General features: G+C 41.5%; 1 protein-coding gene across 3 annotated transcripts in view; it reads right to left on the reverse strand.

Annotated features, from left to right (window-relative positions):
• Positions 1-4069: 4069 nt before the first annotated feature.
• Positions 4070-16634, reverse strand: part of LOC145355450 (uncharacterized) — a 68869-nt gene continuing 56304 nt past the window's right edge. For all 3 annotated transcript variants that reach the window (XM_080207571.1, XM_080207570.1, XM_080207572.1), the window contains exons 10-12: positions 14093-14214; positions 10524-10613; positions 4070-6111 (exon numbers count right to left, since the gene is read on the reverse strand). In XM_080207571.1, the coding sequence (XP_080063697.1) occupies positions 5739-6111; positions 10524-10613; positions 14093-14214 (585 nt within the window). In that variant the 3' untranslated portion in view covers positions 4070-5738. The remainder of the gene's footprint in view (positions 6112-10523; positions 10614-14092; positions 14215-16634) is intronic.

Raw genomic sequence — 16634 nt, forward strand, 5'->3', positions numbered from 1 at the left:
GTCTCAATGTTGAATGTTCAATGTTGAATTTATCCTTAGGCTTTGCTTCTATGTTCTAGATTCCCCAATCAGAAGAAACAACCTAATTTTCTGTCAAGCGCTGCACCACCTTATATGTTTTAGTGATTTCATCACCCATTCTTCTAAAATCCAATTTATTCAGCCTATCTGTAGACATCTCTTTCATCCCGCACACAATTCTCTACATGTGGTTTCCTCAAAACTCTATACAATTGTATCAAGGTTTCCTTATACCTGTACTTCAATACCTTTCAACAAAAACTGATATGCCAAATGCCTTCCCAGTTACATGCTTGATTGGCATGTTAATTCCCTGCATTTCTTGTACAAATACACCCTCTTATCTCTCTTATCAGCAACACTTAAAAGTTTCATACTTTTTAAAAAATTCAAATTTTCTATTCTCATCACCAAAGTGAATAACCTCACACTTCCACATTATGCTGCTATCTTCTACCAGGTTGCTCAATTATGTAACCTCTTTGCAACCACTTTGTATCATTCTCACAGCTTACATTTCCACCTATCTTTGTGTTGTCAACACACTTAGACGAAGACACTAAGAATATTCTATGTCATTAACATAGATTGTAAATAGCTGATGACCCAGAACTGATCCTTGCTGCACTCCACTGGTTACTGCCCGCTAATTTGAAAATGCTATGTTTATCTAGTCTCTTTCTGTTAATCAAACTTCCATTCACGCTAATACATTATCCCACTCCATGAGCATTGATTTTTTTGTGTGGCACATTATGGAATATTTTTTGAAATCCAAGTATACAACATCTGCTGGATCACCTTTAATCGGCCCTTTTAGTTCCATCCTCAAAAAACTTAGCAAATTTATCAAACATGATTTCTTTTCAGATAACAATGTTGGCTCTGTCTGATCATATGAACATTTTTAAGTGAATTGTTAAGACTTTCTTAATATAGATTCCAGCAGGGATACCCATGCTTTACCTATTTCCTGAATGGGAATTTAGTACTCTGCTGATTCCTTGAATGAGATTCCAGTGCTCCAATGCTGTATCTACGGGTCTTTTGAATGGGAGTCCAGTACTTTGTAGCTGGAACTCCTAATTTGCTAACTGGGAGTCTAGTGTTCCATTCTTGGAACAATTGATCCCCTAAATGGAAGTTCAAGTAATAATGGAAACTTCTCCATTTTTGTTTTTCCATTGGATCATTAAAGATCTTTGAATATATGATAAATCTTGAATATCACAGACTTTGTAGTAATCTAGGCTCTGAGAGACTCATAGGACAGAATTCTCCCATTCCGCCCATGGCGGGTTTGGTGATAGACAAGACTGGAGAATCCAGTGGTAGCCAAAAAGCTAGAAGCCAGCTGGCATAAGAAAAGTTTGAAATCTCCCAATCGCAGGTATGTTCACCCACTGCCTGGTGGCGTGAGCATCATTTGCCTTTCATGAATGATAGTTAAAACAGCTGCTCGCCAAAATCTTATAGGCCTTCCAATCCAGCAGGAAATCACATCAAGCTCAAGGGTGGCATGGTGGCACAGTGGTTAGGACTGCTACCTCACAGCACCAGGGACCTGGGTTCGATTCCTGGCTTGGATTACTAAATGTGCAGAGTCAGCACGTTTTCCCCATGGGTTTCCTCCAGATGCTCCGGTTTCCTCCCACAGTACAAAAGACAGGCTGGTTAGGTGCAATAGCCATGTTGAATACTGTCTCAGTGTACCCAAACAGGCGCCGGAGTGTGACAACTAGGGGATTTTTACAGTAACTTCATTGTCATGTTAACGTAAGCCTACTTGTAACACTGATAAATAAACTTAAACCCATTTTAAAAAAGTGACATGCACAAGGTAGAGCTCAGTTCATTTGAGACTTCAAAGTGTGTACAACATTTGTAGTTTACCTGCCTTATTGCTGCGCTGCTCCTGTTTGCCACTCTGGTAGGACAGACCAGTTTGTGCCCTCTAGCTCCATGCTAAGCTGGTCTTTATGGACAGCACTTCATGGACCCGCCACTCCGACAGACCAAAATTTGACAGGGATGGGGTGCGAGGTGACAGAGGCACTAACAAATTCAAGAGGAGCAATGTGGAAGTAGGGCTGTGTGGTGGGGTGGGCAGGAGAAGGGCGAAGGGGCACAATGGCAAGCAGAGGTGCAAGCTGGTTGATGAGAATGACAATGGAAGGCAGAGCGAAAACTAAGGAAACAGAAGTTGGACCCAAAAAGTCCAAAGGGTCAAAGGGAACCACTTCACATTGGAAGGGGATGCATGCAGTTTCTAGATGGAGTGGGTAGAAATCCATGGTGGGGCACGGGCACTTGAAGGTGATAGGCTTGGGTGGGGGGGGTAGTGATGGGGTGGGAATGTCCAACAAATGGATCCATAACATCCAGAATGGTCACTGGGCTACCCACTTAAGCATTGGCTGATGACGTTGGTATGCACCCTTAGACTTGTGCCGAGGAGAGGTACAATGGTGCTCAGGTTCACATGTTCTCTCATAAAGCAGACCATAGGATTTCTGAAGGTATAATTTAGATGACTGGATCCTTCAGGTAGCTCTCTGCAGTAGTGCCAGAGAGGGTTTTCCACGTGATCACAGTTTTCTTGTCCTTCACAATCTGGCTATGCAAAGAGGTGAATTCTCCTCAGAATAACCAGAGGATGGAGTGTGGGCAGCATGACATGATGGTGATGATGTGAAAGCACCCCTGAGAGAATACGTGTCCCCGCTAATGGATACGTGACATTCAAGAAGAGAACTGCCATCTCAATACATGATGCCATGCTGAGAGTTTGATATTTCAGGGAACTGAGAGAGGACTTACCCTGGCAAAGTAGATGAGATCATTCATCTGCTTCCTGCACTGCTTGGTGCAACAGCAAATCACACTGCCCTCGTGCACAAGAGCCTCCCAGGCTCGAGAAGTGAGGTTGATGAGCTTTCTGGAACCTTCTCTTGGATACAGGACATGTCACTGTATCTGGACTCCTTGAATCAAGGCCTTGAGGGGATGGTGGTTGAATCAGAGTACAGACTTCTTTGCCTCTGGCCTCTGGATATCCTGCACAATCTAGTACATGATGTGGATATGCCGGCGTTGGACTGGGGTAAACACAGTAAAAAGTCTGACAACACCAGGTTTCAGTAGTGAATTTACTATCAAATAAATCGGTTGGACTGAAACCTGGTGTTGTCAGACTTTTTACAATCTCGTACAGACAGATGGGCTGGAGAGAGTGATGCGAGTGTGCCGTTAACATATGGCAGTCAAGCCTTCGAATCTGCTGTCTGACAGTGGCCAGACGAATCAGGTCCCAACCCACACTGCGGTACAATACAAAGGGAGTGTATTATTATTGACTGTGTAGTGTATGGTACAGGAGCTAACACTGAGAGACAGATGTGCTATACAGAACAATGGGAGTGTATTATTATTCACTGTATAGTGTACAATACAGAAGCTAACACTGACACACAGACGTGCTGTACACCATTCCGGCCAGCAGGAACAGTGCCACTGGAACTGTCTGCAACCACACTTAATGGAGAATTCCGCCCATAGTTTTCATTGCCAAGACTGAAACATTTGCTGTGACACTCTCATGATAAATTTGGAGTCCCTTTTATCTAAAGTTAAAAAACAATGCTGGAAATACTCAAGAAGTCAGAAAGCACCTGTAGATAGAGAAACTAATTAAAGGTCGGAATTTTACCAACCTGCCCATTTAAGCGGGCGTGGGGTGGAGCATGGAAAGGTCTGTTGACTTCAGGCAGGACTTCACAGTTTTGGGACAAGCAAGGCCATAAAGTCCCACCCAAAGTTTCATGTTTGATGACCTTTCCTCTCTCCACAGATGCTGCCTGATCTGCGCAGTTTCTGTTTTTATTCCTAATTGATCATTCAACTCATTACTGCTTTGTAATCTTGCTGTGTACAAGTAAAGATTTAAATATTCAAATAATTAATGGGGAAGTTCTTTAAGATTTTCCTGAAATAATAGTTTCTCACAATCTTTAGACAATTCAACATAAACAAGAGTTAGCATAGCTTTCATTTTAATGGCATAATATATACATACTCCTTAAAAATCAAGATGGTAAAATTTGCCATGAGGTTCCAATACATCACCTCGTTGATTATTCCTCATACAAGTTTAAATCCTCACACCCAAGCATTTCTGGGGTAGGAGAGAGCAGTAAGTCAAATTTTCAGTCAGAGACAAAGGCACCAAGAATTTGGAGCAGGACCCAGTTATGCTGTGATTCCACTCATTTTATGCTCATTCTTTAAATTCTGTTATGGACTGTGAGCAGTTCTCATCAAAGGGATGTGTCTGAAGGAGTTTCTGGGCTGTTATGGAAATGTTACCTTTTATGTTTTCTTTAGGCTTCAATAGAACATGCATTATTTGAGGGTTGGTGTGAGGCCTATTGAAGTCCTAAAATCTTTACTATGGAAAAATAATCAAAACCATCTCTGACCTTCCCAGAGAGGCCAGCTCTTTCACATGGGGCACGAGAGGGGAAGGACAGCAGCTTCTTTTATGACATCGCCAGACCTTTTTGCCATTGGAGTGCTACTGCACCAAACTGACATTCCAGCTGCCAATTTGGAAAAGATGTGGTGTGCCCATACTGACTATGTAAATGGCCCCATTCCCTGTGTCTAGGGAGTCCACAGCACTGTGGTTGTGGAGCACACCACTAGGAACTTCACAACCTTGACCTTGGTGCAGGCAGGCTGTACTAATATATACTGCAAAACAGCCAAGCTCAAACCTGTCCTCACCAACTCCTGTCCCATGCATATGCATAAACATACACACAAACATGCACATAAATATATTCCACTGAATGGCAATAAAGAATAGGAATCCAAGATAATTTGTCCCCTGTCAAACATGGATAAACTGAGATTAATTGTTATAGTCCACTAGCATTCTGGCTGAAAACAGCTAATTTAAAACAGACCAGAAATCAAACATGTAACTTTATATTCTAATGGTTCCATATCTATTTAGAGGTTGAATTTATCTTATAAGCCATCAGGAAGCCCCCAATCTTGATTCTGATGTTTATTGCAAGTAATCACATCCTTCAGGAATGATAGTTACACTTCTAAACACAAAACAGCAGATCACTTTCACTTAATTGCACTTGCGATGTTTCATAACAGGAATAATTTAAGACTATACACCGGCCAACCTTTGTTTGTGATGATTGAGCACAGATTCTCAGCAAGTTTTACAGGAGACAGCATGAGTGCACACACTTAAGTGTTGCATAAGAGAGTACAAACACTTAGTGAGCTGTAAGCAAGTCAGCACAAGTGCAATAAATGACAAAGAGTCATCAGCACAACACTCAAAAATGTTGTAGAAAATTAGAGCAAGCACAGTCAGCACCTTGCACAAGAGGATGAACGCAAACAGTGACCAAAGCTTGAACAACAGAGAACTGAGTACAAGTATTAGCTAAGTTTTGTATAACAAAGGTACTTGGGAGAAAGAGCATTCCTTTACACAAGTGTAAAACTCCAAATTGGTAGAATGCATAATTGGTACAACTGGTTCTGATCCAACTAAAAACTGCCTATGAACTGACGACAGTGGTGAAAAGTTACCAGTTGCTGAGCAATCCAGCACAGAGATTCCCACTTTCAGCCATCCTTCCTCATCTTCAAAGCTTTGCACATTCATCCTCAGATAGGTAACTTCTGGACTACACGTCCTGATAACTGGATGCAGTTTGATTCAACTTCACCTCCACTAGCCTGAAGGCATGCAGCACAACAGCTATTTGTAATAACAGTCTTCTGAAGATATCAATTAAAGGGTTCAAGAGATTTCTTATTCCAGTGAAAATGTTCAGCATGAATATCATGATGGGCTGCAGCAGACTGCTGAACAAGGCTGCCAGGAGTGGCTTCAGTAGCTGATCTCCAAATACCATCAAGAGTCCTGCCAACAGGACCTGGAAAATCGACCGGCAGAAGAAATTCACCAGCTCAATCAAAAACAAAGTGACCAGGTTTATCAGGATCCTTACTACCGCAAACAGATTTCTCCAACACTGCCGAATTGCATCATCAGACCTGAAAGAGTAATACAGCAAGCTATAAGCAGCTTGTTTATATCCACCTATACTTATTGTATTCATATTAAAAGGAATGGGGGTGAAGACCTGTGGGATTTTGCTGATGTCTCCCTGTGCCTCAGGGGTAACACTGCAAAGATACAATGTTAGCTGTTTATGATTTCACTAAGTGTTCCCCAATAGGAAGAGAACCTGTCGGGGTACACTTCAGCGATCATTGGCATTTAGCCTGATCTTCAAGTAAGCATTCTCCAAGACAGCCTTCATGACACGTGCTGCTTCACAGTAAGAAGTGTCACAATACCAAATTAAAGTCCAATAGGTTTATTTGGTAATAAAAGCCACTAGCTTTCGAAACACTGCTTTTTCATCAGGTGAGTGGGGGTTCTGTTCACAAACAGGGCATATAAAGGCACAAATACAATTTACAAAATAATGATTGGAATGAGAGTCTTTACAGGTAATCAAGTCTTAAAGGTACAGACAATGTGAGTAGAGAGAGGGTTAAGCAGAGGTTAAAGAGATGTGTATTGTCTCCAGCCAGGTCAGTTAGTGAGATTTTGCAAGCCCAGGCAAATCATGGGGGTTACAGATACTGTGACATGAATTCAAGATCCTGGTTGAGGCCGTCCTCATGTGTATGGAGCTTGGCTATCAGTCTCTGTTCAGCAATTCTGCACTGTCATGTGTCGTGAAGGCCGCCCTGGAGAACACTTACCCGAAGATCAGAGGCCGAATGCCCGTGACTGCTGAAGTGTTCCCCAACAGGAAGAGAACCTGTCAGGGAACACTTCAGTGGTCATTGGCATTCGGCCTCTGATCTTCAGGTAAGCATTCTCCAAGGCAGCCTTCATGACGCAGAATTGCTGAGAAGAGACTGATAGCCAAGTTCCGCACAGATGAGGATGGCCTCAACTGGGTTCTTGGGTTCATGTCACACAATCTATAACCCCCATGACTTGCCTGGGCTTGCAAAATCTCACTAATTGTCCTGACTGGAGACAATACACATCTCTTTAACCTGTGCTTAATCCTCTCTCCACTCACATTGTTTATACCTTTAAGACTTGATTTCCTGTAAAGACTCAAATTCTAAACATTATCTTGTAAATTGAGTTTGTCTCTTTATATTCCCTGTTTGCGAACACAAGTCTTCACTCATCTAGTGAAGGAACTTGAGACTCCGAAAGTTAGTGCTGCCAAATAAACCTGTTGGACTTTTACCTGGTGTTGTGAGACTCCTTACTGTGTTTACTCCAGTCCAACTGGATCTCCACATCACTGCTTCATAGTGCCAGGTTCAATTCCAACCTTGAGTGACTATCTGTATGGTATTTGCACATTCTCCCAATGTCTGTACGGGTTTCCTCTGCATGTTCCAGTTTCTTCCCAGAATACAAAGATGTGCACATTAGTCGGATTGGCCTTACTAAATTGTCCCTTAGTGTCCAAAGATGTATAGGTTAAGTGGATTAGGCATGGTAAATGCACAAGGTTACAGAGATAGGGTAGGGGGAGGACCGACGTGAGATGCTCTTTCGGGGGGTCTGTGCAGACTCGATGGGCCGGATGGCTTCTTTCTGCATTGTAGGGATGCTATGGTATGGAGAATATCCAAAGCAATTCCAGGCATATATACAATAATACATTACAAATGCAAAACAATCTTAAAATGCTACAAATGTCTGAGCTGCAATCTTAAATTAATGAGTAGATTCTATTCTGCAACATTAAGCACAAAATGATCTTGGATCGGAGAAGTCAAAGGGGCTAAGAAAATGGTGCAATAAGCTTTGATTTCAACAGGTTTTAAGAGATTTTGAATAACAGAGGGTGTATGCAAACTGAGTAGGGTCTCACACCTTATTCACTGCTAAAACCACAACAATTCAATTTTGAAATGTTTACAGGAACCCTTCCCACAGTCTAATAGGTAAAAAAACCTTGCCAAAAATTCACAAGTGAAAGAATGAGATGTTAGGAAGGGTGGTTTAAAACTTGGTTAAATAGTTAACTTTTAAAGGAAGATTTGAGAGGAGAAAAGGCAAGCAATGGGTAGAAGGATTTAGGGATGGAATTCTAGAGTTTAGGACCTTAATGACTGAGGCGCACATTGGTTAGTGGTGAGGCAAACAGAATAATAGCATCAAATATCAGTGTTAAATGAAGCAGCTGATGTAGATTGGATCCAGGAGATTGTTACTGAACGAAGGAGATTGTCATTCTCAGAGGAGAACACGCCCCTGTCTACATCAATGGGATGAAGAAGAAAGGGCTGAGAGCTTCAAGGTTTTTGGTGTTCAGATCACCAACAAACTGATCTGGTACCCCCATGCCGACACTATAGTTAAGAAAGCCCACCAACTTCTCTACTCTCTCAGAAGACTAAGGAAATTTGGCATATCAGCTATGACTCTCACCAATTTTTATAGGTGCACTATAGAAAGCATTCTTTCTGGTTGTATCACAGCTTGGCTCCTGCTCTGCCCAAGACTGCAAGGAATTACAAAAGGTCGTGAATGTAGCCCAATCCATCACGCAAGCTAGCCTCCCATCCACTAACTCTGTCTATGCTTCCCACTGCCTCGGCAAAGCAGCCAGCATAATTAAGGATCCCTTGCACCCTGGACGTTCTCTCTTACACCTTCTTCCGTCGGGAAAAAGATACAAAAGTCTGAGGTCACATACTAACCGTTTCAAGAACAGCTTCTTCCCTGCTGCCATCAGACTTCTGAATGGACTTACCTTGCATTAAGTTGATCTTTCTCCACACCCTAACTATGACTGTAACACTATGTTCTGCATTCTCTCTTTTCCTTCTCTATAAATAGTGTGTTTTGTCTGTACAGCATGCAAGGTACAATATTTTTCACTGTATGTTAATACATGTGACAATAATAAACCAAATCAAAATCAAATCAGGACACCATCCTAAGGAACTCCCACAGTGATTTCCAGGAATTGAAATGATTAACTTCCAACAACGATAACCATCTTCCTTTGTGCTAGGTACGACTCCAACCAGCAGAAAGTTGTCCCTTGATTCCTATTGACTCCAGTTTTGCTAGGGCTCCTTGATGCCACATTTGACCAAACTTATTTATTTACTCATCACAAGTAGGCTTACATTAACACTGCAATGAAGTTACTGTGAAAATCCTCTAGTTGCAACACTTCAGCTCTTGTTTGGGTACACTGAGAAAGAATTTAGCATAGTCAATGCACCTAACCAGCATGTCTTTCAGACTGTGGGAGGAAACTGGAGCACCCAGAGGAAGCCCATGCAGACAAGGGGAGAACGTGCAGACTTCGCAGTCACCCGAGCCGCAAATCGAACCCAGGTCCCTGTTGCTGTGAGGTAGCAATGCTAACCACTGTGCCATTGTGCTACCCCTTTGCCACCCATGTCACCCCTAATAGTGCCTTTGTGTCAAGGGAAGTGACCCGCACCACCAAAAGTTTAGCTTTTGTCCATGTTTGAACAAATAATGAGGTTAGGAGTGGAGTGACCTAGCTGAACACAAACTGAGTGGCAGCGAGCATCAGTTATTGCTAAGCGCTTGGTAGAAGGACAAGGGCAGCAGACACATGGGAATACCATTATCTGGAAGTTCTTCTCCAAGGCACTCACCATCCTGACTTGGAAATTTATCACCATTCCTTCATCACTGGGTCAAAATCCTGGAATTTCCTCCCTAACAGCACTTCGGGGGTACCCACACCACATGGACTGCAGTGGTTCACTGCCCTCTCAAGGGCAATTAGGGGTGGGCAATAAATGCTGGTTTAGCCACAACCCATGAATGAATTTTTTAAAAGTTGCACTATCACAGAATTTCTGATGAATTGTAGAGCTGAAAAAAGTTAAGAGGGAGAAGAGGAGTGCAAAATTATGAAGGAAATTTGATCGAAAGAATGAGAATTTTCAAGGGATACATTGGCAAACAGGAGCCAATACCAGAACAGAGGTGATAAGTGAGCAGAAATAATGTAGGTTAAGATAAGGGCTGCGAGGTTTTGGATGAACTAAAGTTTGTCAAGGTGTAAAATGAAAGGTTGGCCAGAACAATATTGGAATAATTGTATCTGGAGGTGATAAAGGCATAGTTTAGTGTTTTGCAAGCTGTTTGCCTGAGGATGGATACAGGGAGATACTAAGAAGGTGGAAGTATGTAGTATTCATGCAAAGAGGATATAGATTTGGAAGTTCGGCTCAGGGTCAAATTTGATCCCAAAGATGTGAACAGTGGGCTTCAATCTGAGACTGTAGTGTGGGAGGAAATTGGTGGCTTGGGTATGGAATTTGTATGAAGGTCCAAGACAATGCTTAAATATTCCCAAAATTTAACTGGGAAATACTCTGCACTATCACGGGTTATTTCTACATTGAAGAATAATACATCTCCTTACCAGTCTGCTGCTTTGCTAATGCAATTTTCATTATATTCTTTCTTGACCTCATAGAAGTACTGATGTCCAAAATCAAAGTGGTATACTTGCCTAAACAATCAAAAATGGAAGACGAGAAAGATACATTAAAGAAAGAAGCAAATTAGATAGGCTTCCCTGAGGCTAGATCTAATATTAACATAATGTGGGGAGGTATAGCACTGAAGCAGCATTGTGTGTTATCATGCAGTCCCAGAATGTTGAGCTCTTGGGGCTGAATTTTCCAGACCTCTTAAAGACAGAGTTGGAAGCAGAAATGAATGGGAAAATATTGGGGGAGAAGTGCTTTAGCAACGCCCCAACGCAATTTTTAAGGCTGGGTTGAAAACAAGTCAGGGCTCCATACCCCAATGATGGGACCATGAAGATGTAACCCCATTCTTAAGTGACTCATGCAGAATGATTTCTCCTCCACCCTGATAGCTCTGCCAGTTTTGGGCCTCTTGATCTGTTGACTTGGCTGAAGAAGGCCAAGGACACCTTCATGTTGAAGTGCCTTCACTCTCACCTTTCTCAGTAGCATCTCCCTCTCTCTCAATGTGACTGCCATCCATCCAGAGCTAATTCAAACTAATACAGCATCAGGAACCCACCATTAATCATACAGCGAAAATGGAGGCATCCAATTAGAATGCCACCTCCCAGCAAGTTACACAATGAGCACATTGATGACATGGGCGATGTCAGGACCTGCATATGGGGCCTGATACCATTTGGAAAATTTAGCCCCTGATCTCAACTTTAGACCTACACTAGACAAAGCCAACATCATGAGTGAACCTATCCCAGACTATTGTCCATTTTGAACTGAAAGCTTCCACAGTAAGTTATTTTGTAAGATTGTGGGAATCGTCCCTATTGATTCCAATTGTACAGAAAAATACCAAGTAAAAAAATTGAACACAAACAAAAATCTATTTTGTCATCATACATTCACTATTTTAGCTTAGTTCTAATCTAGATCAAACTGATGACATCTAGATTGTCAACCCCTTGATTGGTTCTAGTTCCTAAAGACACAAAACATTGCATCAGCTTGGCTGAACTAGTAGTACTATTGCTTCCAGTCAGAATTTGTGGGTTCAAGGCTTGTTCAAGGATTTCAGCCCATAATCTAGGCAGACACACAAGTACATTATTAAGGACGTACTGCAACAATGAAGTAACCATCTTTTGGATGAGGGGCCTCATCTACACGTTCATGAATTCTGGTAGTATTTGAAGAATGGGAGTTCTTCCAATGACCCGCATGATATACCTTCAATAAATCATACTATAACATATTCATTATCAAACTTAAGGGAAATAAGTTATGATGATAGCAGGTAGATCTTGGCCTTGCTTGCCCGTACGTTTGGGAGTGGTCTCTGCTGATGCGTTATTTGCATAAACCCAGGAAAATTGTGCATGCTGGCCTTCTGCATTTGAATGGACATATACAGGTGAATGCAGAGAGAAAGTGGCTGGAATTTTACTGCCCCACCTGTCACAGAATCTTCCAGTGCAAACAAAATGGCTGCCATGCTTGCTTATAGGATAACCATGTAAAAATACATAACAGTTTGCCATTGTTCTATTTGCAACATGTTTAGGACAAGTTCCATATACTCCAAGAAACAAAACTTCCACGATATTTCAGAAGAAATAGATTTGAAAGTTTTAATGGCCCAGAATCTCTTGGGAGAGCTTCAGCACAATTACCATTTAACAGCAGTGTGATCGTTTTAGTTCAGCAGGAAATCTGTACTTCACTGAGTTACATTGCACAGATTCCAAGATACGTTTGCAGATAGTGGATGGGATTTTACAGCTTTGCTCATCCCGAAACTGTAAAATCCTGCCTGAGGTCAATGAATATTTCCACATCCGCCCCTCACCCGCTCCGATTCTGTGACAGGTGGAGCTGTAAAATTCCAGCCATTTTCTCTCTGCATTCACCTGTATATGTCCATTCTAATGCAAAAGGCCAGCATGCACAATTTTCCTGGATTTATGCAAATAACACATCAGCATAGACCACTTCCAAATGTACGGGCAAGCAAGGCCAAGTTATGATATCATCATAACTTATTTCCGTTAAGTTTGATAATAGGGGATTTTCACAGTATCTTCATTGCCGTGTTAATGTAAGACTACTTGTAACTAATAAATAAACTTTACTTTAATAATTTTCTTCATTTAAAAAAATCTTACTGAGGCCTGATGGGAAAATGACAGGAATCTCAACTAGACAACTACGAGATTAAATCAGATTTAATTGAGATAGGCTGTTTATTTCTCCTCATTTTGCAAGTTTTGCTGTTTCTTGAAAGATTATCAAATGACTTAGCACCGTCGCTATGAAGAATCAGAGTACTGTATTTCACATGTGTGAAAATTTCCTAATTGGTGAAAATTTACATAAATGATGATGTAATTTCTGTGCAAGGGTGATCCTGGAAATTTCAGGCTACAAAATAAACTCATGCAACTGTGCAAAATAAAGGGTCACCCAGTTCAAAATGATTGGCAAAAGATGTAACAGTAACATGAAAAAAAGCTTTTCAAGTTAACCATACAGCAAGTGGTTAGGATCTAGAATGTAGTGCCTGAGACAGTGGATCTCCCTGAGGCAGATTCAGTTGCGGCTTTCAATAGAAAATTGGTTAATTATTGGAACAGTAAGGCTGTTGCAGAAAAACAAACAGGGGAGGGGGATGGGTAGTTATAATAAGTCTTCAGAGGCAGAAGTCCCTTCACCAAAATCCCTTTATTTACAATTACAATAGCAGTACATTGAGTGATGTCAGTCAGCAGGCTACCTTCGGGAGTGCCAGAGGAACGGGTTAAATACAAGGAAAAGACTTCCTGATGGCCCATCAATTGGCTTCTTAATCAGGGAGTTCATATTCCAATAGACCAACCTCAATGGCCTGATTAAGTCATGGTAAGAAGTCTGACAACACCAGGTTTAAGTCCAACTAATTTATTTGATAGTAAACTCACAAGCTTTCGCGGTTTGTTCTTTCGTCAGGTGAATGGAGAGTTCTGGCCTCAGACAGATACACAGATATATGCTCTGTCTGAGGCCAGAACTCTCCATTCACCTGACGAAGGGACAAACCCTGAAAGCTTGTGAGTTTTCTATCAAATAAATTGGTTGGACTTAAACCTGGTATTATCAGACTTCTTACTGTGTCTATCCCAGTCCAACGCCAGCATCTCCACATCCTGATTAAGTCATTACAGTAGTGCAAGTAGGTTAGCGGTTCTTGTAGAGAGAGCTGGCATGGTCACAAAATGCCAAATTGCCCTTTCTGTGATGTGACCATCTATGATTCTATGACAAAGATTACTGAACAAGTGGCCTGCGGTTAGATTGCATGAGCGTATTGCCTTGTGTTTAATATATAATCGCTCAAATTTTTCATCTTTTTAGCTCACTTATTTGAACACAGGGCCAGTAGTTCTGCTTGAGTACAAGACATTTTGGACAGTACTTGGTTCCTTTCCTTGACGTAAACAAGCAAAGCACAATAGGATTTACTCACCTGTTGTCTTTATAATTAGCAGCATCTTTTAAAATTCTGACCACTACATTTTCCTCTGAGGCTATCCCCACGTTTGTGGGCTCAGTGGATTCCTCAGTAAAACCAGGGTTTGTTCGTCCAAGCTGTGCACAAAAAAAACAGAAGAACTTCTTCTCAAACAAGTTCACAAATTTGCAATCAAGATTGAGCAATGTAATATGGGAGAGTGATATGTGGCATGAAAATTTTCAATCCTACAGACATAGTAACCAAAGTCATAAAGGGGCTTAGGCCCATGAAGACTTTTACATTCCATTTTCCTTGATGGTTCAACTAATTCAGTTTCTGCCTCAGATAAACTTGGCCATACAGACCAGAACAGCCACAATTTACAATTTATGGTCTGCAGCTCATTCTGGTAAAGTTAGTGGCAAGGTATGATAACTGATAACAATTTGCCCTGCTAAATTAAGAGGGAAAAATAAATAAGCTAAAAATGCTAAGTCCTGCTGAAAAGTTTATGTCGTGAGAGGATGTCTGAATTTTCAGGCTAAAGGGAGAAACTTGGAGACTCAAGTATCTTATATTCTCACAGAAACATATGACCCATATCCTATCACTTGCCCATGCTATACACAACATCTAATTCTGGAATATACTTTAATTATTTTGAAGAAAGTAGAAACGTAAGAGAATAAGAAGTAAAACATGAGAAAGTTGTCCGTGCTTTATTCTCTTGCTGCTTTCAATTAACAACAAAGCTTCAATTCCTCTCTAAGAAGTGATGCAGAAGCAAGGGGATCATGTGCGGGCAGATTAACTCCTTTCATAGAACAAGAAAGTAGATTTGTCAGCAGATTTATTTTATGTAATGCCAAATGCAATCGCAAAACTGCAGTCAACCTGGTACAATTTAGTGTTATCCCAGTACACTTTAAATTTTGTATAATACAAATTCATTTCCCCAAATTACCCCTATCATTGCCGAGAAATATGTAGCTGCCAGTACTTCACCATCTAGCTCTAAGTGTCTCCAGAGACACAAGTACAGCAGTGCTTTCCTCACAGTTGCACTTCCCACACAATTTCTTTACTTCCTTGGATTGGGAATCAAATCCTAGTCCAGGTTGTGAATCTAGGCAGAATCCAGGAAGATAGTATCGGAAGGCTAATGAATTAAATTTTGCAAAAGGATAGACATGGAAGTTGAACATAGAGCCAGAGGACACAGAGTTGGCAAAGAACATCTTGTTTCAAGATACTCAACAGAAAAGAAAAAGAAGTGCTGAAACAAGAGTCCATGAACTCTTAAACAAATGATGAAAAACATTTACACAGCACTTCTCAAAACCTCAGGCCATCCAAAGGGTTCATAGCAGACTTCTTCAATCTTTTCACTTGGAGGTGGGGGCACATTTCAATTCTTGCACTCAGGTGAGCCAATGAACAAATTTTGGAAAGATAGACTTGCCACATTAAATATGAATTTCACAAAAAGCTGACATATAAAAACTGTCTCAACAAAACAAAATCAACAATAATTTGATGATTTAAAAATTAGTAATAAATAAAGACTATTAGAGTGTGAAAGGATGAGAGTGTGTGTCCAGCTCACTCCCAGTCTCAGGGTGCTCACTCATTCACCCTCACACACTGTGAGAGCATGTACCTGTTGGTGTATGCAGGTGAGGGTGAGTGAGAACCCTGAGACTGGGAGTGAGCCAGACACAAGCTCTCCCCTCCCCCTCACCCATTCTATCACACACACACTTACCTTTTTGTCTCTCACACACAAATACATATCTCACACATATTCACACACACACACATCCTCCACTAACATATAACCACTAACAAACACAGATACTCACCAGCTCAGTCTTGTGTTGGAAGGGTAATAATGGTAAATAACAGCAAGTATTAGGTCAGTCAGGTATCTGGATTGGATATTTACAATGATGTCAGTAATCCAAATGGATGGGTATTCAATGTTCAAGTTTTGCCGAGATAAATTGGATTGTGCAGTAATTGATAATCTTAGGTTAATTGTATTGCTTACTCACTCATCCACCCTCACTCTCAGCCTCTCACCCACCTTTGCAGCCAGCCTCACTTTCACACACAGTCATCCAGCCACCCTCATACACTCACCCACCTTAAAATTCATTCACTCAACCACCTTCATTTAACCACCCTCACTCACTCACCAACCCTCGCAAACACTCACCCTTCCTCATATAGCACTCATCCACGGACCCACCCTCACATTTATTCACTCACTAACACTCACACACACTCACCCACTCTCGTTCACTAAATCTGCTGGAGAGCAGAAAAGAGGATGCTCAAATGAGGCCGGAGGCCTAGTGGCATCTGAACATGGGTGCCCCCGCTGAGGGAAGCGGCAAGTGATTAGAATGAGGAGAGAGCCAGAGGAATGCAAGGAGAGCCAGGAGAACATGAGGAGGACCAGGGAAATGCGCCCAAAGCCAGGTTGAAGCATCAGGAGTCAGGGGAAAATGGACAACCACAGGAAAGCAGTACCACATGCTCCAGGCTGTGA

Source organism: Carcharhinus amblyrhynchos, chromosome 19, assembly GCF_965287045.1.
Source record: "Carcharhinus amblyrhynchos chromosome 19, sCarAmb.v2.hapA, whole genome shotgun sequence".
NCBI classification, from domain to species: Eukaryota; Metazoa; Chordata; class Chondrichthyes; order Carcharhiniformes; family Carcharhinidae; genus Carcharhinus; species Carcharhinus amblyrhynchos.